This window comes from Mercurialis annua, linkage group LG3 (assembly GCF_937616625.2).
Source record: "Mercurialis annua linkage group LG3, ddMerAnnu1.2, whole genome shotgun sequence".
Lineage (NCBI taxonomy): Eukaryota > Viridiplantae > Streptophyta > Magnoliopsida > Malpighiales > Euphorbiaceae > Mercurialis > Mercurialis annua.
The window spans coordinates 4,430,113-4,458,050 of record NC_065572.1 but is presented as its reverse complement, the minus strand read 5'-3'; the positions used below and the strand labels follow the sequence as shown (position 1 = coordinate 4,458,050).

Sequence of the window (27,938 nt, the reverse complement as noted above, 5' to 3'; positions counted from 1 at the left end):
ACACAGCATTATAGCTCATTGTATCTGTTCAAATCTGTACTTCTATACTTTGGTATTACAGTAAATTAATCTTCTTGTGAATGCAATGAGATGCATTCACAAATTTGAGTTGGTTTTTAATGTAAACTCAGTGAAGTACCTGATGTAGCAAAGTGGATAAAATCATGTGTGTGCTATGTTTTGAAGGAACAAATAGATTTTTCATATGATTTTGATTTTGATGAAAATTACTTCGCTATGAATAATTGAAACATTAGATTTATGAATATAATTAAGGTGAACTTCAAACATAAATTTTAAAATCGAATTATTATATCTCTATTACTAGATTATGTCAACAGGGACTAAACAAGCCATCTGCAATCATACAAGACATGATTTTGGTGAAGTCGTTAAATTTGAAGTACTAATCCAACAAATTATTTTGGATTAGGATTCCATATCTATCAATCTCACCAATGCACCAAAGTAATTGTACTTCCATTACTCAAATCATAAATTATACAAAAATTCGACAGGAATACTCAGAAGTTCCACAAATTTCACGCAAGAACCCGAAGTAAAAAATGCACAAAAATACAAATAGTTTGAATAAGAAAGTTAAAAAGAAAAAAATTATTGCCAAAATGATATATTGATGATCAGGTCCGAGCATCCAGGGCCATGATGGTGCTCAAATTCATGGAGTTCATGTACTTATTAGAGCCTGTCATGATCTGCTGCACAATAATTCTGTTAGCTTTCTCAGACGGATGAAATGGATCCCAAAATGCATAAAGATCGCGATCAGGGCACAAGTTCGACAAAGAAGTGCACAGTCCAATGCCATTATTTGGTCCTTGCCCGCAACATGCAATCTTTGATGTGCTAAACCCTGCACAACCATGAATGCCAAGTTTATTGCCCGTTACATCGGTGATTCATAATGGGAGGGTTCGTATTGGATCTATTCTGGAATTCATTCTATTATCAGACACATGTTCAGTTGTTGAATTTATACGGCTCCGGCCGAGTTTATGGCGGCTTATCTTTAAATTTTTTAAACCAAAAATCCAAACTCGTACATAGAAACTCCAGGCTTATTATGGATTCGGATCAAATAGGATTTGATTTTAAAAGTTTGGAGTCTAACTGTTTGGTTCAGCTGTTTCTTATAACTGATAGATGTTAGTTGTTAGCTGTTGGCTGATAGCTGATAGACCATACGTGTTTCGTGAGATTTAATTAGTTGTTGTTTTTTATATATAAAATGACCGTAAAGGGCATAATTTTTTTATTAATTTATAAATATATTATATTACTATATAATATTCAATAAAAATATTAAAATTTATTTTTTTTTTATAAAAATGAACGTTTAGTTTAAGCTTATTTAGATATTTTTTTGATAAATTTATGATTTATTTAACAAAATAATTAAATTATAATTTTGTTAATGTAAATAAATAATATTAGATAATTTAAAAATGATTAGAGTATTTAAAAATAATTTAAATAACTATATATATATATATATATATATATATATATATTAAAAAACAATATATCCTAATAGGGGTAGTTTTATCTAAATAATTAAAAATATTGAAAAAGCTATCAGCTGTTGGCAAAAAGCTCCAAAATGGAGCTTTTCAAAAAGCAGCTGTTGAAGGTTCAAAAAGCTCCAAAAAACTTTTAGAAAATTCTCACCAAACACTTTAATGGAACTTTTTAAAAAACAAAAGCTAAAAGCTCCACCAATAAACTGAACCAAATACTCACTAAGTCCAACCCAAGGTGGACGGATTTGGATTGACCAGGCGGCTACTCGGCCTATTGATCAACAGGTTTAGGCACCCTAATGAGTTGAATTGACCTATTTTCTTTTAAAAAAAAGTTTAAATTAGTCCTTTATTTTTAATTTATATTCTAATAAAACGTTAATATTAATCATTTATGTATCTTGTTTTTAATATTTTCATCTTTAAATTAATTAAATTATCAAAAAAATTACTCTTGGGGTACAACGAAATATAAAAATCAAAAATAGGGTACAATTGAAAATTTTCCTAGGTCGTGGTATAAATGAAAAAAAATTACAAGGTGAGTGGTTTTTAAGTAATTAGGCCTTTAAAAATTAAACAGAACCAAAAGTTTAAGGAATAAATTTTCAAACCGAACCAAACTAGTCAATTATCTAGAATTTTTCAATTTGGTTTGATTTACACTAAAAGTTAATTTAAAAATTATGTCCAAAATCAATTAGAAAAATCTTTTTTTTTTTATAATTCCAAACCAAGTCAGCCGGACTTATCTTTTCATTTCAGTTATTCTACTTGATTCGATTTTGCACACCCCCTAGCACTGCCCGCTAGGCACTTGGCCTAATAAAAGTCATAATTAAGTTTGATTCATGTGTAATTTTCAAGAGCATTTTGAAAACTACATAGCATACCATATGTTTGAGGACTAGTGACAAAATCCAAGTGCATTTGCATTGTGTTGACGCCAATAAACACATCTCCGCCGTAGTTTGTGTTGAGTTCATTTAATATTTCAACAAGTTGTGGATTAAATAAAGACGCAGCCCGCTGCAATTCTGCTGAACATCCACCATTAGTCCCTCGCATTGCCAATTCCGCCGGAACACACCCCATAGGCCCTGTGCCCGTCACAAGCACTCTGCGCGCTCCAAGTTCATACAGCTTCTGCAATAATAATATACACCAAAGTTTTCAGATTAATAATTTCAATGGCTACAATTGCTTGAAACATAAGCTGTAATGATATTACCGCTAGCAATTTTTTGTACTCTGAAATTAAATATTTGACATAGTCTGGCAAATCGTACTGGCGAGACCTTGCGGAAAATGGGACCAAGTAATAGTTGTTTACAAAATCATTGCCACCGACGGTGATGAGAACGAGTGCTTCGTTGACGAGTTGTGCGGTTTGGTCAGCTCCGATTAAGGCTTCAACTCGCTGCTGATATTTCTGGAAATACTCCAATTGCCGATGCATTCTTATGATATTTAGCTGCATTTTTTTCCAGCATTAGGCCATTTCATTGCTTCGGTCACCATAGTATATAGTAGATATATATATTTATTGGCAGTGACGGAGCCAGGATTATTATATTAGAGGGTGCAATCCGAAAAATGCATTATATGGAGGAAGCAATTTTTTGGAAATTAGGATGCCAAATCGCAATATACAATAATTTCTTATATTGTTTAGGCAATTTTTACAAGTTGAGGGGGCCAAGGCCCTCTCATGACTCCGTCACTGCTAGTAAGTAGTAACGGTTTCCAAATAGTATATATAGGCCCGGAAAGAGATATGATTTTTTTTATAAAATTAATTGAACTGTTTTACATTTTACTATTAAAAACTTATCTCAATGGAGGTAAAATGTAACAGATTTAAATCAATCCTAATAGTCTAATAGATTGAACATTACTTGTCAATTTATACTTACAAACTGAATTCCAGTGTCATTGAGGATTCCAATTCCGGCAGAAGCAAAGTTAGCACCTATAAGTAGCTTATTGCCTGACAGCTCAGGACTCAGGTACGGCAATGGTGATTCTGACCCTATTTGCTCACCTGAAAAATGCATCAGACTGATTAGATCAAACGCATAGACCATTAAATAAAATGTCAAAAACAGGAGATATAAATTGAATTAATTAACTGATAAGGTCAGGAATGTTAAGCCCGTTAGAGAAACGGCCTGTCGGTTTATGCGTCGGATAATCAATCCCGTAAGGCGGTGCATCGGCACGAGCAGTTGTAACCAAGTAATTGTTGTTTCCGCTATCGACTAGTGAATCACCAAACACGAAGAAAGCTCTTGCATCAGCTTGAAGAACCAAGGCTTTCAATGCCAGTGCCAATACTAGTCCTAAAATTAAACAATTAGCCATTGATTGAGTTTATGAAACCTTGATGAAACCTTGATGAAACCAGGTATATTTATAGTTTCTGATGAAAAATGCCATAAAATTGAGCAGGCAAATATAGGTATAGAAATTAGGAGACAACAACTTGTACTAGCTTGGCTTAATTCTTGCTGCAAATTACAGATGTGGATTTATTTAGTTTGGTTAGATCGTACTGTTTCTATTTTTTATTTGCATTTGTAAACTTCAGCATAACTTTTCATTGGTTTATTATGTCTGCTACTGAGAAATTACCTTGTGATTATGTGAAACATTTTGTTTAAGATTTCCTTCATGTTAGTAATTTAGTAGTTCAATGATTGTGCTTCTGTCCTTTCAACTCATTTTGTTAAAATCAAAAAATCAAATCTAAAATAGTATTTTCTTGAAATTTCATATTTTGAAAAATCTAAGACATTTGCTCGGCTAGTTTCGTATTTAAATGAACGAGCTCGCGAGTTGGCTCGATTTTGAGCTCTTAAGCTAGATCGTATATGAGCTTTCTTTCGAACTCGCAAGTTAGCTCATATATAAATTGAGTGAGCTCTCGAGTTAGCTCGTACAAGTTCGATTATGAATTTGCAAGCTCGTTTATACATATGAGATCAACTATTAGCCGTAAACTGGCTTATTAATTATTAATAAATTAGTTTTAAATTAATAGATGTTATTTCACAAATATAATTTGATTTATTTTTATAAAACTTTCTATATTTATTTTAATTAACATTATATTATTTTCCTAGATACTAAATCTATTAATAAATTTTATAAATATATATATAACTTTAAATTTAATATAATCTGTTTTTAGTAAGTAAGTATTTAATATAATCTGTTTCTATATTTATTTTAATTAACATTATATTATATGTTTGTTCGTTTAACATTTAAATGAAATAAGTTCAAGTTCGGCTCGTTCTATATTTAAATGAATGAGGTAGAAATCGGCTCGTATAGCATTTAAATGAATGAATTAAAACTTAATTTGTTTAGCATTTCAACCAATGAATACGAGTTGTCTTCGAGTCAAAATTAAACATTTTAATATTTAAATGAATCGAGCTTGAACTCAATATTCAAAATTCGAACCGAGCTCGATTCAAACATGAACATTTCATTCATATAACAAGATAAACATGGACCTATTAAAAGTCGGTTTGGTTCGTTTCAGTTTGTTTACGGAAATAATATTAATGAATAGAAACAACTATATTTACCATTAATTTCCAATATGAATTTATGATGCCATGCGACCTGAATAAATTTGCTGGAGTTAGTTATGAACCGTAAATATATAAATAAAAAATAATAATCCACTTTAATTTATGAATTTATGGACAATACTTATACATGTTCTACTCCCAATCCTGCAAGGCGGATTTGAAGAAGAATTGAAACTGGCATTTAAAAACAGTTCAACAAACCACTAAAAACAAAAGCAGAATTTAACAATTTCTGAACTAAAATTTTCAAGCTCTTAAAACCTCAAACACTGATTTATATTGGGAGGCATAAAATAAAATATTGGATTTTTAAGCATTCGTCCTCTATTTTTTTTTTTAACAAAATCCCCCCTTCAACTTTTTTGTAAATTTAGTCATTTTTATAAAATTAGCTTTCCGAAAAAATATTATACAAGCAAGTCCCCATTCCACAAAAACTAGTTCCCACACTGCTCCTCTACGTTCATGGAAAAGTAAGCTCTCTATTTATGGTTGGCATGTTTAACATTCAAGTTTTATTGCCTTATTTTTATTTTTTTTGGTGACGAGAACTCACTCTACTGAGCCGAAATTCAATATTATTGTCAAATCCCGGAATGTGAACCGCCCGCAAACCCAGATACCTGGTAATTCCGGGCTATAATGGCCAGCAACTCAACCTCAACCACTCCATTTTTAAGAAAGAGCGTAGCCGGAGTATGAACCCGCAACCTTTGACGCTCAGATGGCTGAGTCTTAGACCACTAGACCAAAGCCATGCGGGCTGCCTTATTTTATTTTGGAATTAAATATTTTTTATTTTATGCTTGTGTGGAAGTTTATAGGCAAAAATAAGCAGAAAGCAAGTGTCATTTATACAAAGAAACTTAATTGGAACCATATGTGTTTGCAAGAAAATTACAGAGACCAACAATGAAATTCTGCAAATAAAACAATTACTACAAAAAGTTACATAAACACATTTCAATTATTATTTTCACCGAAAATAAATCATTATTGCAATTAGATTCATTATAAACAAAATGTTCGCATCATGTTGCTGCATCCAAGGTCATGATAGTGCTAAGATTCATAGGGACCATATAATTGGTGGAGCCAGAGAATATTCCTTCGACGATCAACCGATTGGCCTTTTCCGACGGATGAAATGCATCCCAAAAAGCATACAAGTCTCGGTTCGGACACAAATTTGATGCCGGTGTACATAGTCCCAGACCATTATACGGTCCTTGTCCGCAACATGCCACCTTTGATGTCGTAAATCCTGCAACACAAAGTTAGACATAATGCTGTGTTTTTCTTTTATAAATACAGAGTTTTATATTTACATTCTGTAATAGGTAAAAGATGATATTGAACTTGGTAAATATTAGAAAATGTACCATAAGCTTGTGGATTATTGACGAAATCCATGTGCATTTGTTGTGTATTTGCACCTATGAATACATTTTTGCGGAATTTCTTGTTTAACCCTCTGAGCATTTGAACAAGTTGTGGATTGAACAAGGAAGCAGCTCGCTGAAGTTCGGTTGAGCAGCCTCCATTTGCTCCTCGCATTGCTAGTTCCGCCGGAACGCAGCCCAATGGTCCGGTGCCTGTCACGACAACCCTTCGGGCTCCTAGTTTATACAGCTCCTGGAATGTACAAAACAAAAACATGTTTCAACTATTGTAAATTTGTAAATCAAAAACACGTTTCAAATTGATGAGTTACTTTTTTTACAGTTACCAAACTGATACTAATTTAAAATATATTGTCATTGTATAAAAACATTATAATTTTGTAACTATAATTTTTTTAACTCATGTGATATAAGCGCTAGGCAGCAATCTGCTAGGTCGTTAGTTCGATTTCTCTCATAAGCGCTCCCCCTCCCCAATTATCAAAAAAAAAAAACTCAATAATTTAATATGGCCTACTCATTTAAATATATCTAATATTTTTCCGGCTTTTTAACATTGTCAATTTTAATCTAACTGGGGTAATTACATTTCAATTGTAACCCAACATACATGTTATAAAAAAAATCAAATCTTATTAATTCTTTTCATTTGTGAACAAATCTAACCTTTTTTCAACCGAGTAATACTTATCAAAACAATGATACTTTTGATAAAATTAAGAGATAATATCATAGATAAAAAAATTGAAAAAGTTTGACCTTGAAAAAATTAAACAGTCTATAACAATTGAATCGAAATTAGGTCAAGATAAACATTTTAAAAAAGTTGGGGCATAAATAAAAAAATAAAAATAACTGGGTCCTTTTAGTGATTATGAAATTTCATGTCAATTCTACTACAAGTGTATTATGCCAAAATAGTAGATTTTTTCGAAATCAATTACCGTTAGTAATTTTTTGAATTCTGAAATGAGAAACCTGACATAATCAGGCAATGCAAACTGACGAGACCTATTAGAAGATGGAACCAAGTAATAATTGTTCACAAAATCATTGCCACCAACAGTTATGAGGACAAGTGATCCTTTTACGAGTCGCTTCGTCTGGCTAGCTCCGATAAGAGCCCGAACCCGCCTCTGGTATTCCTGAAAATACTGAAACTGTCTATACATTCTGATTATGTTCAGCTGCAAAAATAATATATTGTTGTTAGGCCATTATACAAACCAGCATTTCAAATTACATATCCTGGAGAAACTTACAAACTGGATTCCGGTGTCGTTGAGAATTCCGATTCCGGCAGAAGCGAAATTGGCACCATTAAGCAACTTTTGTCCGGTTAAATCTGGACTCAGGTAGGGCAATACCGGTTCAGATCCGATTCGCTCACCTAAAAATGTTTGATCAGATTAAATTATAGCTACATTGTTAAATGTTAAATGCATAATGTTGTGTATGAAATTAAATTTCTTTTCTAGATGGAATTTTCATGGCCCCTCTCTAATCACAAGAAATCCAATAATCATAATTTGTGGAGTTCACTCGTATGGAAGTGATTTGTCAGAAACCAAATATGTAAGCAAAATTGTTATTATGTAAATCCAGTTCGCCATGTAGACTTTTTTTTTTTTGATAATTAGGAAGGGTGGAGTGAGGCTCGAACACGAGACCTCTTACCAAGATACTGTGCTACAAGAGCACTGGCATGTAGACTTAAATGAGCGAGATTAGTAACCACTAGAGTTAGCAAAAAAAAAAAAACTAACTGATAATGTCGGGAATGTTAAGGCCATTAGAGAAGCGGCCGGTAGCACGATGAGTCGGAAAATCAATTCCGTAAGGGTAAGCATCGGCACGAGCAGTCGTTGCAAGGTAATTGTTGTTGCCGGTATCGACAAGTGAATCACCAAATACGAAGAATGCTCGGGCCTCAGCTTGTACAATAAAACAACTTTCTATTATCAAAGCAAGACCTAATACAATTATGATTGAAGTAGCCATTGGCATGAAAATTTGAAAGAGAGCTAAAATAATGTTGGGATGAAGCGATTATAAGATGGAGTTGGGTTTATATAGAGAGGTCGAACCAATTTTAAATTCAATGAAGTATCATCAAATTAATTTTATTTTTGATGTTTCTGTTCAGAGATCTACTTGTTTGTGTCGTCACGTGGTGTTCGGTTCATAATTCATTACAGAAGTTGGTTTTTTCATTGCTATTTCATGTGAATATCAGTTGTTAGATGGCTCTGTCAACTACATTCTATAACTAATAAGCTATCTTCAATTCATGAAATAAATAACTATGGGTTCGGCAGTTGACTGAAGGCGCGCTGGGCCTGGCTACGGATGTAGGGGGATGGATCTAAGTTAGATCAGGATCCGCTACGATGCTTAAATCAATAGGGGTACAATTGTATTGAAGTAAAAAATAATTAGTGTCACTTTACTCGGAGGCACCTATAAAAAGCATATGGTATTGGTGGGTAATTGTCCATTTTATAATTTTAATTTTTTTTTAAATATAAATATAGTTTTGTCTTTTTAAAATTTATAGTGACACCATCTTAAATTTTATATTTTTCCAATTTTACAACTTTATTAACTTTATATACAATTTTATCCGTCTTATAAAAACAATTCTCCACTAATTTGATCCTTCTCTTTTGATAAATTCTTATACAGACAAGTGCAATAGGCCTATGTTTCACCACCAATATAAAATTTTGGGGACGTACCATCAATTTTATTTTCAAACTTTGCACCTTAACTTTTAGAATTGGAATAAAATGTCTAATTACATCCCATCCCGTACCACACTATAAATAAAAAAAATTATAATCCTACATAGTGAAATTAATTTCTTGAAATTTTTTATCGATTTCTGTCGAACAAATTAAAATAAATTTATTTTTCAATTTCCATTGCTCAATAGAAGAATTCCTTAATTCTTATATATCTGATTAGATGAGTTCCTTAATTCTTAAAACAAATTCTCCACACATGAATTCCTTGTTGGGTATGGACATTTTAGACCAAGCAAGTATTCAAAAAACATTGACAATTGCAACATAAATGTAATTGTCTTATGTAACTATTTTAAACAAACTCAAGATAATAAAATTAAATTAACTAGATTCTAGAGTCCAAGGCCAAGATGGTGCTGAGATTCATGGGGCTCATATAATCAGTGGAGCCAGTCAAAATCTGGTGAACAATTAATTTGTTAGCCCTCTCTGATGGATGAAATGGATCCCAAAACACGTACTCATCTCTGTTAGGGCACAAATTTGATGCTGCTGTGCATAGTCCTAATCCATTATAAGGTCCTTGTCCACAGCAAGCTATTTTTGACGTACTAAATCCTGCATGCAATCCAGTTTAATAATTTTAGAATGCTGCAAATGTTTTTATATAATTCAATTTAGTTTTGAAATTTTAATTCGTATTAAAATGATATCAAACATTTGTTTTTCTTTTAGGACCCGGTACCTTATCGTTTCTCTATCCAGTATAGTGACCGAGTAAAGCATATCCTTATTATGTTGTTTCGAAAGACACATTAAATTATTTTAATCTAGAAAATATAAAGAACTTTGACTTGAAATAAAAATTAATATTTGGTATCATTTTGATAATTATCTTTTGTAAAATACAGTTTTGGTACGAAATAGAAACATAGAATACAGTTTAATACTACTCAAACTTTTAACCTCCAATTTAGCCATTACGCTTTTTTATGAAGGGGACGCTATGAAATAAATTAAAAAGGCACAATCAGTCTAAAATATTTAATACTTATAATTTTTTCATTTATAGTTTAATTTTTTAAAAGCGCAAATATTAGCCTAATTTTGATATCTGTATTTCAATTACAGCTAATTATTCAATTTTATTTACAAAAGCTAAATCTTTCTGGGTTTTTTTTATTTATGACTACACCTTTTAATTTTGTTAATCGAACTTATCTTTATAAATATCTTTTAATCGGAAAAAAAATTGATTATAAGTGAAAAATAGTTTGGCTTTTTATATATACACATGCTTGGCTACAATTGCCATGTACTTATCAAAATTATGCTAAAATTAACATTTTTAAAAAGTTGGATAAGAAGTAAAAAAAGTTAAAAAGATCAATATTTTTGAGTGAATTAATAAGATCTTAAGGCTTAATCTAAATAAATTAATAATTTATCTGCTTGGCAAATTTTTATAATACTCCCTCCGTCCCGTTTTATTTGTCCACTTTTTAATATCACACATATTAAGAAAATATTAAATGCTAATAATTCTTCCTTTTGTACCCTTTTTTAATTCTTGAGTTAATTTAGAATTACTATATTGAAAAAAGAAAAATAGTCAATACAATACAACATTAAATGACAACACAAATGCAAGAATAATACCATTAACATTAAGGGTAAAAGAGGAACATATATGTTTATAATACAATTGTGACAATCATTTTGGGACATCTAAATATAGTATAGTGGACAAATAAAATGGGACGGAGGGAGTAAGATTTAATTAGATCCACTTACCATAAGCTTGAGGATTACTAATAAAATCAGCGTGGATTTGGGCAGTATTAGCAGCAACAAAGATATCAGAACCAATTTCAGTGTTGAGCTGTTTAATCATTTGAGTAAGCTGAGGATTGTACAAGGCTGCAGCCTTTTGCAGCTCACTTGAGCACTCTCCGTTACTACTCCTTAATGCCATTTCCGCCGGAACACAGCCCAACGGACCTGTTCCGGTCACGAGCACTCTTCGTGCTCCTAAATCATACAGTTTCTGACCAGCAAATTTCATACCAAAATACAATCAAATATTTAGCTGGTACATAACTTTTGCCAAATTGTTGTCTAAATTTCACTTTATATCTACTAATATATGTCTTTAATTTTTTATTTTGGACAAGTATCTCAATGTTTTTTTGACTAAATTAAGTGGACATGACAAATCATTTGAAATGTATTTTCAAAATATGTTGTTACGTTCCATGTCATATTAGAAATTACTTCAAGTATATGATAATTTGACAACTTATGTGATATCATATTTTAAAAATATACTCCGATCGGTTGCCACACCGGTTTTATTAATGTCGGAAAATAATTAAATACTTTCATTCTGATATAAAAATAAAATATACACTATCAAGAAGATAGAGATGAAAGTTTAGGTGTCAATTTAAAACATATGTAGAGTTTAGGTACCATTCAGATATTTAACCCGCTGTATGATTTTAAATGTGAATTTTTTAGGAAAAAATTGTAAAAAATGTATATTAATAGAATATTACCTTGAGATGTAATTTGTACTCGGAAATTAGAAGTTTGACATAGTCAGGGAGAGCAAATTGGCGAGATCTTATTGAATCAGGGACCAAATAGTAATTGTTAACGAAATCATTTCCACCAACTGTGATAAGTACAAGTGCTTCATTAACTAGTTGCCTGGTTTGTTCAGCTCCAATTAAAAAACTAACTCGTTTCTGATACTTTTCGAAGCAATGAAATTGTTGAAACATTCTAATTATGCTTACCTGAAAATAATGAAAGTATACTTTAAGTAAAACAATTAACTTTGAACAATAATTTAAACATTGACAGCAATTCTAGCGAAATTTTTAAAAATTATTTAGGCATCTTAGTTTTAGAGAATTTGAATGATCAAAATTCATAGATTCTACCCAATCCATGAATTTAAACAATATCTATCATTAGATAGGGTAAAAAATGGTAACAATCCATAAATTTCAAAATTCCATAATTCTCCAAAATCCATCGAGAAAGGTGAAATGCATCATTTTTTTGATTGTATTGAAATTTTATTACTCTAAAAAATATCCTTATAAATCCATCAATTTTATGTTCAATCTATACGGTAAAATTTATAAATCTATAGATTTACATTCCATTTATTTAAAATTAAAGAGTTTAGTAAAATCCATAGATTCCAAAATCTCTCAATTTCAAACGATTCCGTAATTAATATGTGATATTATGCATTGAAAATTAAAAATATATGTTATGTATGTAAAAATACAAATATATAATGAAACTAAAGAAAATACATATATGAATTCATCAAGTCATTATTATGTTAAATAGAATAATTTTGAGAGGCTAAAATTACAATTCAAATTAAAAATCATGCTTCAAATTTTAGTTAGATTTGAATAAAAGAAAATACAAAAATATTGGGATTTTTAACCCATTAGATCTGCAATTTAAGTTTGATCACAAAACTATTAAAAAATCACTAAACTTTTGAAAATACGCTTCAAGTCCAGAAATTTCATCTATACCTAAAAAATAAAAAATAAAATCACTTTTTACAAAAAAAAATTTCATATATGTATCAGATATCTAAAACATATATTGCTGATTCATTTTTGATACATCTTTAGACTTTAATACATTATCTAATACGAAGCAGACAAAATAAAAAGTTTTAGGTGTTAAGTGAATTAATTTTTTAAAAAGGCATATTTTTAGAAAATTTAGCCGGTTTTAGATTATTGTTATAGTTTTTGCTAGTATTTCTCTCAAATTATACTTCTGTACTTTTTTGCTCCGTCGATTTATTACTTGTGCCATTACCGAGTATTAAGAATAGTTGCACTTACAAACTGAATTCCAGTGTCATTCAGAATTCCAATTCCCGCCGAAGCAAAATTGGCACCATTGAGAAGCTTCTTTCCGGTGAGCCGTGGACTCAAATATGGCAACAGAAAATCTGCCCCAATTTGTTGACCTATACATAAATGTAACATTTTTGTTAATCTCATAATATGTATTACACAATATATAAATATTTTGTTAAGAAAAATCAGTAAATCACAAAATGAATCTAACCGATCAAGTCAGGAATATTAAGGCCATTAGAGAATCGGCCCGTGGGTCTATGAGTCGGAAAATCAATGCCGTAAGGGGGCGCGTCTGCTCGGGCAGTGGTGACTAAATAATTGTTGTTACCGTTGTCAACTAATGAATCTCCGAACACAAAAAAGGCTCTGGCCTCAACTTGATGAACTAGTAGAGCTCCCATTGTTATAATTAGAGCTATGAACATTGACGGCGTGATCACCAGCGTCGAACTAGCCATGGAAATGGATGAACAGAGCTAGGTAATGTGTACGTTCAAGCAGTGAACTTGTAGTGTGAATTCAAGATCAGGAGATAACGTATATATACACATAAACGGGCTATTGTTTGTTAGGGGTTAATTGCACTACTAGTACCTAAACTTTGTCTAGTAAATCGAATAGGTATCACAACTTTGTGTTATTTCTTTCAGTGTTTTAAAAATCAAACCCGTGGCTGAACTTGTGTGACCATTGGTTCATAATTAAATTGTTTAAATAAAACAATAAATATATGCATACAACATATATGATATAAATATTTTTTCGATAATAAATCTATTTGCTTAAAAATTTAACGCATATACGGAACTTATATTAGTAAACTAATTGAAAAACTAAAAAATTGATCACATTAAAGTAATAAATGAAGAATGAATTGTTTTTACCGTTTAATTGATTCAATAGTTTTCGGACGTTCAAAAAATTGAATCGTATTTCCGATCTTTGAAGAAGAATCGAACTGAAAAAAAAAAGTTTGGATAATATTTGATACAATAAGCAAAATGTTGGTGTGAAAACTATAATTGACCTGGGTGCTGTTAATTACTACAAGTAGTTGTAAAAGAGACAGTAGTGAGCTCAGTGTAAAGATCAGCATTTGTATTGTAACAAGTAAATGAGTCACTAGTAAGTTTGTGCACATGACCTTACTCTATATATACAACATGTGTGTATCATGATCTTAATTTCAGGCCATTTCGTCCATTTCTTTTTAGGCAAAATAAAATAAAATTATGCAACCACTAAAGCAGAACTTGTATTGTAAATTGTAATCAAGCAGTAGAAACAAGATGAGATGATAAATTTTAAAAGTTGGAGGAGCCAAATTGCAATATATTATAAATGTAAATATTAATTTAAATAATTTTTAAAAGTTGAGAAAGGACGAGGCCCTCCTCAGCCCCTAAGTCCGTCACTGGAAACAGTTCAAACTACTAATTATCCTCCGTCCATTTTTAGTTGTCGCTTTAGGCTATATTGCTAAGATTAAGAAACTGCTTTTTTTGTCTTAAATTATAAGTATAAAGACTAATATAACCCTATTTATAAACTCCACTATTGAAAAATTTAATTTTGAAAGTAGAGTTATAACCCACTATTAGATGATTTAACTTTAAAAATTGAACTATCATTTAATGAAGTGAATTAATAAGAAGGTCAAATTTGGAATACTATTATAAAAATCACATAGAAATTCTAAAATGACAACTATTAATGGACAAAAGTATTCGTCTAAAGTGACAACTAAAAATGAATAGAGGGAGTACTAACTAGGAGTGTGTAAATAACGAGTCATATAAATAGATAAATTTAATTTGGTTCGGTTTGTTACTATAAAACAATTAATTTTTCAGTTGTGATCAGTTTAAAAGTCAAAAAAGTTATTTTGGTATAAATTGAACCAATAATAAAACTAGTTTGTTCGCTTTGATTTTGAAAAAGGAAAACGAACATTTCAATGTGGTTAGAACCCTGATACACAAAATAAGTGGCATTCAACAACTACTTGCGTGTTCAATTTTGAGGCTCTTTAAAACGCAGTCATAATCTATACTAAAAAAATGAATAAAGGATTATTCGACCCCGTCAACTTGGTATAGAATATTAAAAAAGTTCAAATTAATGAAATCGGATCAAACACACCTACTACTATGTCAAACCGGATCAAATACACTTCTTTTTCACTCTCGCCTACTCTCACACCGCGTTTGAACACACTCTCCATAAAAAAAATGATAAAAGGTCTAAAATAATCCTTAATCTTTTTAAATTCTTCAAATTATAACCTAAAAGTTTTCCAAAAAAATAATTTCTACGATTTTAAAAATTCATATTTTAAATAACTATTTTAAAAAAAATTAGGGATTCTACTGTACATTTTTCATCCCTCCATCCACCGGAAACCGCCGCCTAGGTGTGTAAACGTACCGAGCTATTCGCGAGCAACTCTGTGTTCGCTTCAATAAGAGCCCGGCTCGTGTTCGTTCGTATCCAAATGAACTAAGCTCGAGTTTGATTCTATATTCGTTAATTTAAACGAGCCAATATAAACATAATGGTGTTCGACTCGTTTACGTTCACGAACAATTCGATTAGTTGTTCGTGAACAGACTCGTGAACAAACTCGAATAAGAGTTCGTGAACAGGTTCGTGAACGAGCTCAAATAAGAGTTCGTGAACAAACTCGTTTAGAAACTCGATTAGAAACTCGATTTGGTGTTAGCGATCTAACTCATATTTAAATTGTTTTATATAAATATATTTTTATAATTTTTTTAATTACATGGTTTAACAAAACAATCGTAGTTTTGATATAATGTATCAAAACTACGTAGTTTTGATATGAGAAACTTATAACCTAATATTTTTGGACAATTAGTTGTTTTATTTGTCTTTAGAATTTTATGTTGCCTATATTCCTGTTATTTATGCTTCGATTTTTTTTACTGGATTTATCGGTTGTACTTCAGTATTTGTTTAGAAAAAAAATCATTATTAGGTATTGTTTTTTTTATAATTTATTTATCTCGTATTCGTATTCGTATTCGTTTAACGGCTAAACGAGCCGAGCTCACGTGTGTTTGTTTAGCCGCTAAACGAACGGGCTCGCGAACGAGCTCGTTTAGTATTTATAGAGCTCGCTCGTGAGCGAGCTCGTTTAGTACTTATCGAACTCGTTCGTGAGGGAGCTCGTTGAATACTTATCGAACTTGTTCGTGAGCTCATTTGTGAGCTTGTTCGTTTAGCGGCAAACGAACGAACACGAGTTTAACACGAGATAAAAATGAACACTATAAAATCTAAACGAACAGAACACGAACACTCTGTTCAAAACTCGAACAAACATGAACTGAATATGAACACTTTATTCGCTAATCAAGCTGAACATGAACACTCCAATTTTCGGCTTAACTCGATTCATTTACACCCCTACCGCCGCCCGTACCCACCGTTAACCGCCGCCCAACTTTAAATTTAAAATCTCGAATTTGAACTTTTTTCTGTTATTGTAATAAAAAAACTGGACTTTATTTCTTAAAATGTATATCATTACATTTAAAGTCTCTAAACATAATAATACATAGAAATACAACATGTATTAACTTGACAATTCAATCAAAAAGAACATGGGAACTGAACTTCAAAACAATAAACAGTAATGTATTTATGCTTAATTATAAATACACTCCACATCATATTTTTTTTGGCAACTAAGTCCTCGAGTCCAAGGCCATAATAGTGGTAAGATTCATGGGGCTCATATAGTCAGTAGAGCCCCTCAAGATCTGTTGAACAATGTATCTGTTAGCCCTTTCTGATGGATGAAATGGATCCCAAAATGCATATATTTCTCTATTAGGGCATAAGTTTGAGAGAGGTGTGCATAGTCCTAGACCATTATATGGTCCTTGTCCACAACATGCTATCTTTGATGTTACAAATCCTGCATCCAAATCACAAATATTAACTAAATGTTATAAACTGATCAAATGGGTACTCTTGTTTTATAATGTCAAAATAAAAATGGGCCGAGATTGTCCGTTCGATTCAATTATTCAATTTGGTTCTGTTATAAAAGTTTTGGAAAAATCTATTTTCAGATCTCTACACTATATATACCACTTTCGATTATTCACTTCTTAAACTAAATTTTGTCCTTTTCTAGTCCTTCAAATTACAAAAACGCATTTTCAAGTTTTTGGATGATAAAAAACGACATTATTTTATTATATTCGAAAATACTTTACCCTAAACGTTGTCGTTTTTGTCATTCAGAGACTTGAAAATACATTTTGGCTAAGTTGGAGGATCAGAAAAAAAAATAAAAATTTAGTTTAAAGATCAGATAATTAAAAGTGATATAGTCTAGGAACTTGCAAATGGGTTATTGCAAAACTTCGAACCAAAATATACCGAAAAATTCAGTTATTTAGTTTGATTTGGTTTTTAAACATCCCTAATTACTCATGTTTTGAACTTGTAAATTACAATCTAAAGATAATTTTAGGCCTTACCCCCTAATTTTTGAAATTATAAAATTGGGGAAACAGCTAGTAGGGTTTAAGGCTAATTGGACCACGAATGTGATCGTCCAGCATTTATACAACCGTAATGAAATTGACAGGCGAAAGTGAAGCTTTTGAAAGATTTTAGAAGTATGCATCAACTAATTAACCTATCATTGCCTCCACAATTTTAATGACATTCCTTGTTGTGCATGTGAATTAGTGAAAACTTTTATCTAATTTTTTATTTTCATTTTTTTTAATTCAAACAATATTTGTAGATCGGTTTTTTCCTCGACTTATACTATAGGAAGAGAAAAGACAATTAAAAATAATTATTGAATTATAGCTCAAATGTTATGTACTTTAAGCAGCATTCGAGCTTAAAAAAATTTCCCCCCTCCCCGGATAATAAAAAAAGAATAATTAAAAATGTCGATTAGATTACCGAATGCTCCAGGATTATTGACGAAATCTGCAGTCATTCGGCCAGTATTAGCAGCAATGAATATATCTGAACCGTATTGGCTATTGAGTTGATTAAGCATTTGAGTGAGTTGAGGATTGAACAAGCCCGCAGCTTGCTGCAACTCGGCCGAGCACTGCCCGTTTGTGCTCCTCATCGCCAATACCGCCGGAACACAGCCCAAGGGACCGGTCCCTGTTACGAGAACTCTCCGAGCCCCAAGATCATATAGCCTCTAAATAAGAATATCGGGTCAGAAAACATTAGTGATATTATATTCGTAACCAACGGTCCAACAATGTCTCATTGTATTATTTTTGTCATTCATTTGGCTGAAAATTGAAATTTCAAAATCTTAAAAATAATTTCAGTAGCAACTGACCTATGGTTTGATGGTTTCATATTGTGTTGCACGGAAACAAAAACGTTAACGTGAAAAATATTAAAATGTGAACAAAATAGTAAACTGTATTTGTTATAAAAATGTTATGAATATAAAAATTTCAAAAATGTTTCTGAAAATAAAAATAAAATGTCGGAAAGTAGGATTCTATAATTTTCGTGTAATACATGTCTTATTTCACTTTTAAAAAAATTGACGAAAACTGAAACTGAAAGGGTGAAACGAACAATGTTGGCGTGAAAAACGACAAAACACTTTTTTTTTATAAGAATGGGTTATAAATGCAATATTTCAAACTTATAAATTATTTTTGAAAACTAAATCAGAACGTCGAAATGTAAACCTCGAAAAATATATGTGTAATATAAGTCTTCTTATTTCACTTTGAAAATTTGTCAAGTATGAATACAGAAAAATAAAGAAAAAATTGATATGAATTGGGACAATTTACCATAAGAAGTTTTTTGTACTCAGAAATTAGATACACAACATAATCTGGAAGAGAAAATTGACGAGATCTTGCAGAGAAAGGTACTAAATAGTAATTGTTCACAAAATCGTTGCCACCGACAGTTATGAGGACAAGTGCACTATTAACTAGTTGTTGGGTCCTTTCAGGTCCAATTAGAGCAGCCACTCTCCTTTGATATTGCTCAAAATACTGATATTGCTGAAACATTCTAATTATATTTGCCTGAAGAAAAAAATTGTACACAATTTATTAATTAAATCAAATATTTAAATCGTCACTTATTCCGGTCTTATATTTCGGAAGCAAAACATGTTTTTAGAATTCTGAAACTTTATATTTATAATATGATTTAGCAGAAAATGTTTGTTTTTCGGTTTTTATTTCGGATTTGTCGTTTCCGTGCTACAAGTTACGTCACGACTTTAGTAGAGATTGTACTTACAAACTGAACTCCGGTATCATTGAGGATTCCAATTCCAGCAGAAGCAAAATTTGCACCGTTAAGCAGGTTCTCTCCGTTAAGCTCTGGATTTAAGTATGGCAATAGAAAATCTGATCCAATTGCTTGACCTATTGATAAAATGTACATTTATTTTATATTAGCCCTAACAAAGAAAAAACAAATTAACTATAATGCACACAATACATAAATGTTGTCAAGACAAAACATAAAACTACATGAATGAATCTAACCGATAAAGTCGGGAATGTTAAGTCCGTTAGAGAACCGGCCGGTCGGTCGATGAGTAGGAAAATCAATGCCGTAGGGTGGCGAGTCTGCACGTGCCGTGGTGGCTAAGTAATTGTTATTGCCATTGTCAACTAGTGAATCTCCAAAAACAAAAAATGCTCTAGCCTCAGATTGAGTTGCAAGAGCAGCTAAGACAATTGCTAGAGCTAATATTATTGAAGATGTATGAATAGTTGAATTAGCCATGGTAGCAAATTAATGTTTGTACACTAAGCTATGACTAAATTTGTTGAGTGGATTTAAGATGAGGGAAGGATTTATATATATAGGTAAGGAAAGGAATCCACGACTGTCAAACCAAACTGAAAAATCGAATCAAACCGACAAATTCACTTTTGATTGTAATTGAACCTATATAAATATTTAGTCTTTCAGTTTGCTTCGGTTGCAACAAAAAAAATTAGTCAAACTTTAGAGCAAACCACAGTAAAAAAATGGATCATAAAATATCAATCAAACTTACTAGTTCGGTTCGGTTCGATTCGATTTGATAACTTTTTATTTTAATAATTTCCTTTCGTTTTGTCAAAACTAAAATTTTAATTCAGTTCCATATGAAGGTATGCCAAGCCTGGGTGGGTGAGGGAAGGATCTATATACTAGTAAGCAAAGATTGAGATTCCTTTAAGTTCATTTAAAATTTGAGGGGGGTCATGTTAATGATTTACACCACTCATTACAAAATGACCAGTATAAATCAAAAAAATATAATTTTAATCAAATTAATCTACAAGTTCTAATAAACGTGAGGGAATGTCAATCCAGTAAGTAAAGGGTTCAACAATTGCGGTTTAATAGATTTATTTATCGGTTTAATTATGTCTCCTAAAATAAAAAGACAAATTGAAATGTTTGTTTTGGATTAATTCATATGTAAATCAAAATGGTCGGTCAACGCTGGACAGTAAATTGCTAGGTCGTGGGTTTCCTCCCACAAGCACTCTTTCTCACCCAATTATAAAAAAAATAAAAAAATTAGCAAATTTAAATCAATCATTAACCTTACTTAAAATGAATGAAATTTGATGAACTAAAATTGTCATGTGACCATCCTTTTCTAATGAAAGAAATAGTTAATGAAGATGTAACATAAAATAAAGGACTTTATTGGACAAATCTTGCGAGATCATTCAATGTTGGGAAATTTGTGATTATTAGATGTTTCCTCAATAAGTTGGAGCCAGCTTTATTGTATAAGTATAACCATTAATAAAGAGCTGCCTTTGTCATTTTAAAAAAATTAATTGTGAAGCTTACAAATGAGAAGCCGCTCTAAAAACTTGTGTCTTGATATTAAATAAATCTAAATCAAAAATAAAATAACAGCAATTTAATTAGATTTATTAGACCTAAAATTAAAAATTTATATAAAAAAAGGATTAAATATGTCTTCCATATTTAACCCGAAAATCAAACTGGCTTTTCATATTTAATAAGTTGCCGATACACATCGATATTTTTCAAGAACATCTCAAATAAACATTTTTTTAGCGGATTGGGATTCCCTCAAGTTTGTTTTGAACTTGAGGGGGTCATGTTTACGATCTACACCATTCATTGTAAAATGAACGGTGTAGATCAAAAAAGCACAATTTTAATTAAATTAATTTACACCATTTATTTTATAATGAATGGTGTAGATCGTGAACATGACCCCCTCAAGTTTAAATGAACTTGAGAGAATCCCAATCCTTTTTTAGCACCGTCAAAAAATGTTAATTATTATTTATGTATAATATGATATGGCACCTTAAACATCGGGTGATATAAATATCCTCCTTCGTGTATGAAAAGATTCAGATATTCATTTTATGTATAAAAATGATCAAATATGTTTTTAGTATATAAAAATATTTATATATGTATTTTAAATTTTGTGTATAAAAAAATTCAAATATCTCTGTAACACCATGAAGACCGCTTCATAGAGGACTGTAAATACCTATGTATACATGTTCAGAAGGATAGTGCATTTTCAAAACCTAAACACTTACTCACGGGTTATTGACATAAATGGTATCAAACTTTAGGATCTCATATTAAAATGGTACCAAACCTTTAATTTGTATCTTTTTGGTACCAACTTTCTATCATTTGTTTCAGATTTTTTTTTATATAGATTTACGTCATTTTTAATGACGTGGAGACCGGAACAATATTTTTTTATTTATTTTTACCACATCATATGCCATATCACATAAAACATACCATAGTTTGGTGGTTGAATTCTTCTCTTTCGCTTATTCTAATCATTAAAAATGGCCGAAATTTATAAGAAAAAAATCTAAAACAAATGATAAAAAATTAAGTACTAAAAAGATATAAATTAAAAATTTAGTACCATTTTGATACAAATTCCAAAAGTTTGGTACTATTTATGTCAATAACTCTTTACTTACACTTGTTTACTTTACTAAATAACCATACGGATTAAAGCATTGGAGCAGTTATCATGCAAACCGAACATGTGTTCTTTTGAGCTTTCTCTTTTAGTTGTGCAAGAAATTTGAGTAAAGTTTTGGATTTTTTTTTTTTTTGAAATCTTGAAATTTAATCATACACCGAAGGACTTTAATATCACTTGCATTAAGTAATGTAATCGAGTAGAGCAGATACGAAGCATTTTTATTCAAAAAGCAAAAAAAAAGTGAATTTGAACGCGCCTCACGTGCGTCCTTTCTTCTTCATCTCAGATGAAGGTTTTTTGAAGGCTTCCGGCTTAGGGAAGAGCAAAGAAGCCACATGGAAAACCAGTCAGTTCTCATGATCAGTTTTACTTGGTTATATGCACTACACTCAACCGGCTGTTCAATTACTTGCATTAAGATCTATTTTTCGTTCAAATACTACCAACTCTCTATCCTTCCATTCTCTTACCCCATGGCTTCTTCTTCATCTCGTTCAAAAAAATACTATTACCCATCCATATCTGAGCTCACAGAACGTACCAAAAAAATGACTGTCTCGGATCCCATCATTAACCTCCAAGCAGACGAAGAGGCAGTCCCAAAACAATATCAATGGACCTTGTTGGGACGCATCCTGACGAAGAAAACATTTGAAGTTCCAGAAGTTCAACACTGGGTCCAACTCCAATGGAAACCCAAAGGAGCTATCCTGGTCGAAAGGGTTTCTTTCAGTTTGTTCTCTTTCGCCTTTGAAAAAAAAAAAGAAGACTATGATAGTGTCTACGCCAAGCGTCCATGGAACATCCTACACCAACACATAGTCCTTAAAGAATGGCCTGCACACAAAAACATCCGCCACATCCAGTTTCGTACTACCATCTTCTGGGTACAGGTACATGGGTTACCAAGAAGTCATATAACAGAGGCTAATGCTACCAAAATTGGTGCTTTCTTCCACAGGTTACTGGAAGTTGATTTTGATCCTACTAATCCTATCTGGAGACAACAGTTCATACGGATCAAGGTGGAAATATTAGCAAACAAACCCTTCGCCACAGGAATCATGACTAACCCTGCTACTCCAGAAGCTGTATGGGTTGATTTTAAATACGAAGGATTCCCAGATACCTGTTTCTATTGTGGCCGAATGGGCCATATGATTCGTGCTTGCAGGTACAGGATGGATAATGAAGCTCAGAACATTTACATGCAACCTGGTCAACTGTTACCTTTTGGTCCATTTTTGAGTGCAGCACCACTCATCCACAGCTCTCTCGTCCAACACAAAGGAGACTATGAGTCCCATTTTCAAGCAGACACTAGAAGACCACAACATTGCCGTCAAACTCATCCACCACCAGAAACTGCAACACCCACAACTACTCAAATCCCCAGTCCGGAGGTCACAGTTTCTCAGGAATGCATGCCACAGTATCCATGCACAACTACCGTCTCTAATGACGAGGTAGTGGACAACAACATGATGCTGCAGCCGCCAAAAATCCCAGTGTCAGTAGATCTTTCTGCAAATGCTGTCACACGTGACCCGACAAAAGGTAAACTCCCTTTTGTCCACACTACTCCTTTCCAATTTACTGCAAAAAATATAACACCTGTCCCAAGTCAGCACAATCACACAACCACCTTGATTACCAAAGCTTTACTGGATTTTTCTAAGGGTATCGTCATTAACCCTACTTACACTACTATACCCTCAACCCACCCTATGCTGCAAAACCCAATTCCAAAGAAATTAAGCCCACCCAAAAGCCCAAAACCTGTTTACTTACCTCAACACCTTATCCATCTTCTTAGCCCTCATTTAAAAGCAAAGTTTATTAATGGAGGCCCACAAATAGTACTAGCAGAGATAGAATAGATTGAGGTGTGTCTGGACCTCTTATACCGCAACAATCCACATCATCCCCAAGTCTCAGATGATTGTAATGAAGCATATCAAGAGGAAATACTCAGTCTTTTCCAGGAAGCATGCATCGATGGCTATCACATGAATCCAATTCTGGGTATGGCTTTAAGAAACAAGTACTCCCAAACAACAACTGCCTCCAGTAACCAGCATCAACACAGGTGGACCCGTTTTGTTAAGAAGGAATCTACATTTGTGTACCAGACTGAGACCCAAAGGTTTCAAGTAGCGGAGGGCAAACGGAAGTTTGATTGCATTATTGGCCATGACAGTGAGCAACTCAAAATCAGTAAATCATTCCAGTCTACGGCTGAAATCTCCAACATACTTCCAGAATTTTTTACATCTTCACAACACCTGCCAGTTATTGAGGAAGAACTTGAGGAGGAGTTTAACCCAGACATTTTCTTCAGGGATGAGGAGACCACCCCTCAAGGGTCTCCTAGAGCACCATGAAGATACTTTTCTGGAATTGTCAGGGGTTAGGGAACCCCCTGACAATTCAGCAACTAAAGACTATGAATACAACGTCCAAGCCAGACATGGTCATTTTAGTTGAAACGAAGAACACCACTTCAAAAACCCTAATGCTGACAAAGTCCCTCAAATTTCAGAATCATTTTGCAGTTGAACCCCAAGGTCTGTCAGGAGGCATGATCATCTTTTGGAACTTGGATATCCAGGTTCATGTTCAGCATTATGATACTTATTTTGTAGCTATGTCCTTAATAGACCAATATGATGCCTGTTATGACATAGTTAGCTGTCACCTAAGTACAAAACAATCTAAGAGAGATGGGCAGCTTCAATATTTAGCTAGTTTGAAAAATAGTCTTTGTCAGTCTTTTGTGTTTATGGGGGATTTTAATGACTACTTAGACCAAGCTGATAAACTTGGAGGCTTACCTTTTGACCCCCAACAACATGTAATATTCCATAATTTTATTTTCAATATGAATCTACATAGCTTAGCTTACTTGGGTTGTGATTACACATGGAGCAATCGTCGAGCTCATCCAAATTTAATCCAAGAGAGAATAGATCGTGTCTTAGTCAACACAAATTGGCTTCAACACCATACTCATGCACAGGTTCACCACCTGGATGTCATAGGCTCGGACCACTGTGCCCTTTTGTTTACTACAGACACTACCATTCCTAAACCAAAGGGGAGTTTCCACTTTGATAAGCAGTGGATCAAACATCCAGAGACAAAAAAATATAATTGAAGCCGCCTGGAAAACCAATGCCGAAGGTTCACCAATGTACCAAATTCACCAAAAAATGAAGTCTGTGCGACATGCCCTTGTGGCATGGAATACAACATTCAAATCAAACGCAAAAACAAATATCCATCATCTAACATCTCAACTTCAGAGTGCCAAATCCCAACCCCCTACATACATTCATTGGCCTTTTATTCGTCAATTGGAGCAAAGGCTATATGAGGCACGGAAGCAGGAAGATGATTTTTGGAGACAAAAATCAAGGCAAAATTGGCTTCAACAGGGAGACCTGAACACCAAGTATTTCCATGCTAGTACCATGCAACGCCGAAGACAGAATACTATTTTAGGGCTAACGGATACAAATGGAACCTGGACAAACCAACCTCAGCGGATTCAACAGTTGATCTTGGAGCACTTCAAAGATCAATTTACTACTTCACACCAAATACCACAATCTGAGGTAATTGCTCCCTTCCCTAATCAGTTAAGCATGGTTATGAATATAGCATTATGTCAACCACCAACAAACCAAGAAATAACAAATGCAGTTTTTTCCATTAACCCTTCCAAAGCCCCGGGCAGTGATGGATTCACATCCCTTTTTTATCATCAATTCTGGTACCTAATTCATGATGACGTCATTCTCGCAATTAAACAATTTTTCCAAGGAGGTCATATTCTTACCAGTTTGAATCATACCATCATTGCCCTAATCCCAAAAATTAAAAAACCAATCATAGTTTCAGACTTTAGACCCATAAGTTTATGTTCTGTTTTCTACAAAACAATCTCTAAAATCCTCACCGCCAGACTTCAAAACATAATTCCTATCCTAACATCTCCACATCAGAATGCATTTACCAAAGGAAGGTCAATATCTGATAATATTCTACTGGCTCACGAAATTATCCATTACTTGAAAACTAGATCATCAGGCAACTCTCACTATATGGCTCTTAAACTAGACATTAGTAAAGCTTATGATCGGTTAGAATGGCATTATATCCAATCCATTCTACATGCATGGGGCTTTCATGAAATGTTTATTACATGGATAATGAAGTGTATACAATCAGTGACCTATTCTATCCGTATCAATGGATCTTCTTATGGCTACTTCAAACCGTCTAGAGGTATTAGACAGGGAGATCCATTATCCCCTTTGATTTATGTCCTGTGCTCGGAAGGTTTAACCCAGATAATAAGCTCAGCAATCATTAACCGATCCCTTCAAGGTATCAAGATTACTCCCAGATGTCCCCCTATTACCCATCTTTTATTTGCTGATGACACCATCATATTTTCAAAAGCCACCCTCTCTGATATCAACCACATTCAACAAATGCTTAACATATATGCATTGCACAGTGGACAATACATCAACTTCAAAAAATCTTCAGTTTTTTACAGTGCAAATCTAGATTGCTACCAGAGAAATCTATTCACAGCAATGCTAGGGATTCCCCAAAATGCAGTACAAGAAAAATATCTAGGGCTTCCATACCAGATCCTACGATCAAAAAATCAAACCTTTTCTCATATCATATCCACCATTGCTACCCAACTAGAAGGATGGAAAGAAAAATTTCTATCCTCAGCAGGAAAGGAAATTATGATAAAAGCTGTAGCAACAGCCATCCCCATCTATGGTATGATGTGTTTCCGTCTTCCTAAATCCCTTTGCCATCGTATCCACCAATTAATAAGACAGTTTTGGTGGGGCCAAAAAAATTCAGAGAGGAAAATGAGTTGGATAGCTTGGAGTACAATGAGTCACAGGAAATGGGAAGGTGGTCTGGGTTTCAAGGATTTGGAACACTTCAACCAAGCTCTTTTAGCCAAGCAGTTCTGGAGAATAATGAAAAACCCTAACTCCCTTTTATACAAAGTATACCAAAGTAAGTATTTTCCATCTACCACAATTCTTTGCGGGAAATTATCCACCAGACCGTCATGGGGATGGAGAAGTCTACTATGGGGCAGGGATCTTCTAGTCAAAGGTTTACATTGGCAAGTTAATTCTGGAAATTCGATTAACTATTTCTCTGATCCCTGGTTACCAGGAACTTTCCCTTTCCTGCCCAAACCAGCAAACCCTAATCAGAATCTATCATGGAAGGTTTCAGACCTAATTAACCTTTCAGCACGAAACTGGAATACAGAATTGGTATTACAAACTTTTATCCGGGAAGATGCCATTAAAATACTTGCTCTACCTCTGCCATATTGGCCTCATGATGACAGGCTAATTTGGCATTTCAGTCAGGATGGGAATTACACGGTCAAATCTGGATACCACATTGCTGTTAACAATGGCTTTAGAGAATTCCAATCCATTGTACCTCTATTATCCAAACAAGATTGGAAACTGCTTTGGGACATTCCAATTCCAAATAAAATAAAAAATTTCATCTGGCGATGCATTCATAATGGACTGCCCACGGGAGTAGCATTACAACAAAGGCTATTATCTTCACCAAATTGCAAAATATGTGATGAGCCGGAAACTTTAATGCACCTGCTATTTTTCTGTCCTTTGGCGAAACAGGTTTGGTTTCTAGGCCCTCTGACTT

At 32.9% G+C, this 27,938-nt stretch overlaps 4 protein-coding genes across 4 annotated transcripts; all 4 read right to left on the bottom strand.

The window, feature by feature from the left end:
* Positions 1-392: 392 nt before the first annotated feature.
* LOC126674059 (GDSL esterase/lipase At5g33370-like) lies at positions 393-3,971 on the bottom strand. Its single transcript, XM_050368431.2, has 5 exons — positions 3,674-3,971; positions 3,458-3,585; positions 2,773-3,015; positions 2,435-2,687; positions 393-874 (listed from the first exon to the last, which is right to left on the bottom strand). Exons 1-5 carry the CDS (start codon positions 3,903-3,905, stop codon positions 642-644), a joined length of 1,089 nt encoding a protein of 362 aa, XP_050224388.1. The 5' UTR covers positions 3,906-3,971; the 3' UTR covers positions 393-641.
* Positions 3,972-6,043: 2,072 nt separating this feature from the next.
* On the bottom strand, positions 6,044-8,740 carry LOC126674058 (GDSL esterase/lipase At5g33370-like). Its single transcript, XM_050368430.2, has 5 exons — positions 8,316-8,740; positions 7,812-7,939; positions 7,494-7,736; positions 6,529-6,781; positions 6,044-6,410 (listed from the first exon to the last, which is right to left on the bottom strand). Exons 1-5 carry the CDS (start codon positions 8,554-8,556, stop codon positions 6,178-6,180), a joined length of 1,098 nt encoding a protein of 365 aa, XP_050224387.1. The 5' UTR covers positions 8,557-8,740; the 3' UTR covers positions 6,044-6,177.
* A 705-nt stretch (positions 8,741-9,445) lies between these two features.
* LOC126674057 (GDSL esterase/lipase At5g33370-like) lies at positions 9,446-13,724 on the bottom strand. Its single transcript, XM_050368429.2, has 5 exons — positions 13,413-13,724; positions 13,184-13,311; positions 11,855-12,097; positions 11,091-11,343; positions 9,446-9,914 (listed from the first exon to the last, which is right to left on the bottom strand). Exons 1-5 carry the CDS (start codon positions 13,660-13,662, stop codon positions 9,682-9,684), a joined length of 1,107 nt encoding a protein of 368 aa, XP_050224386.1. The 5' UTR covers positions 13,663-13,724; the 3' UTR covers positions 9,446-9,681.
* Positions 13,725-16,781: 3,057 nt separating this feature from the next.
* Positions 16,782-20,042, bottom strand: LOC126675312 (GDSL esterase/lipase At5g33370-like). The gene is made up of 5 exons (XM_050369934.2): positions 19,744-20,042; positions 19,493-19,620; positions 19,030-19,272; positions 18,158-18,410; positions 16,782-17,147 (listed from the first exon to the last, which is right to left on the bottom strand). The coding sequence occupies exons 1-5, from the start codon at positions 19,985-19,987 to the stop codon at positions 16,915-16,917; spliced, it is 1,101 nt and encodes a 366-aa protein (XP_050225891.1). The 5' UTR covers positions 19,988-20,042; the 3' UTR covers positions 16,782-16,914.
* Between the last annotated feature and the right edge of the window lie 7,896 nt (positions 20,043-27,938).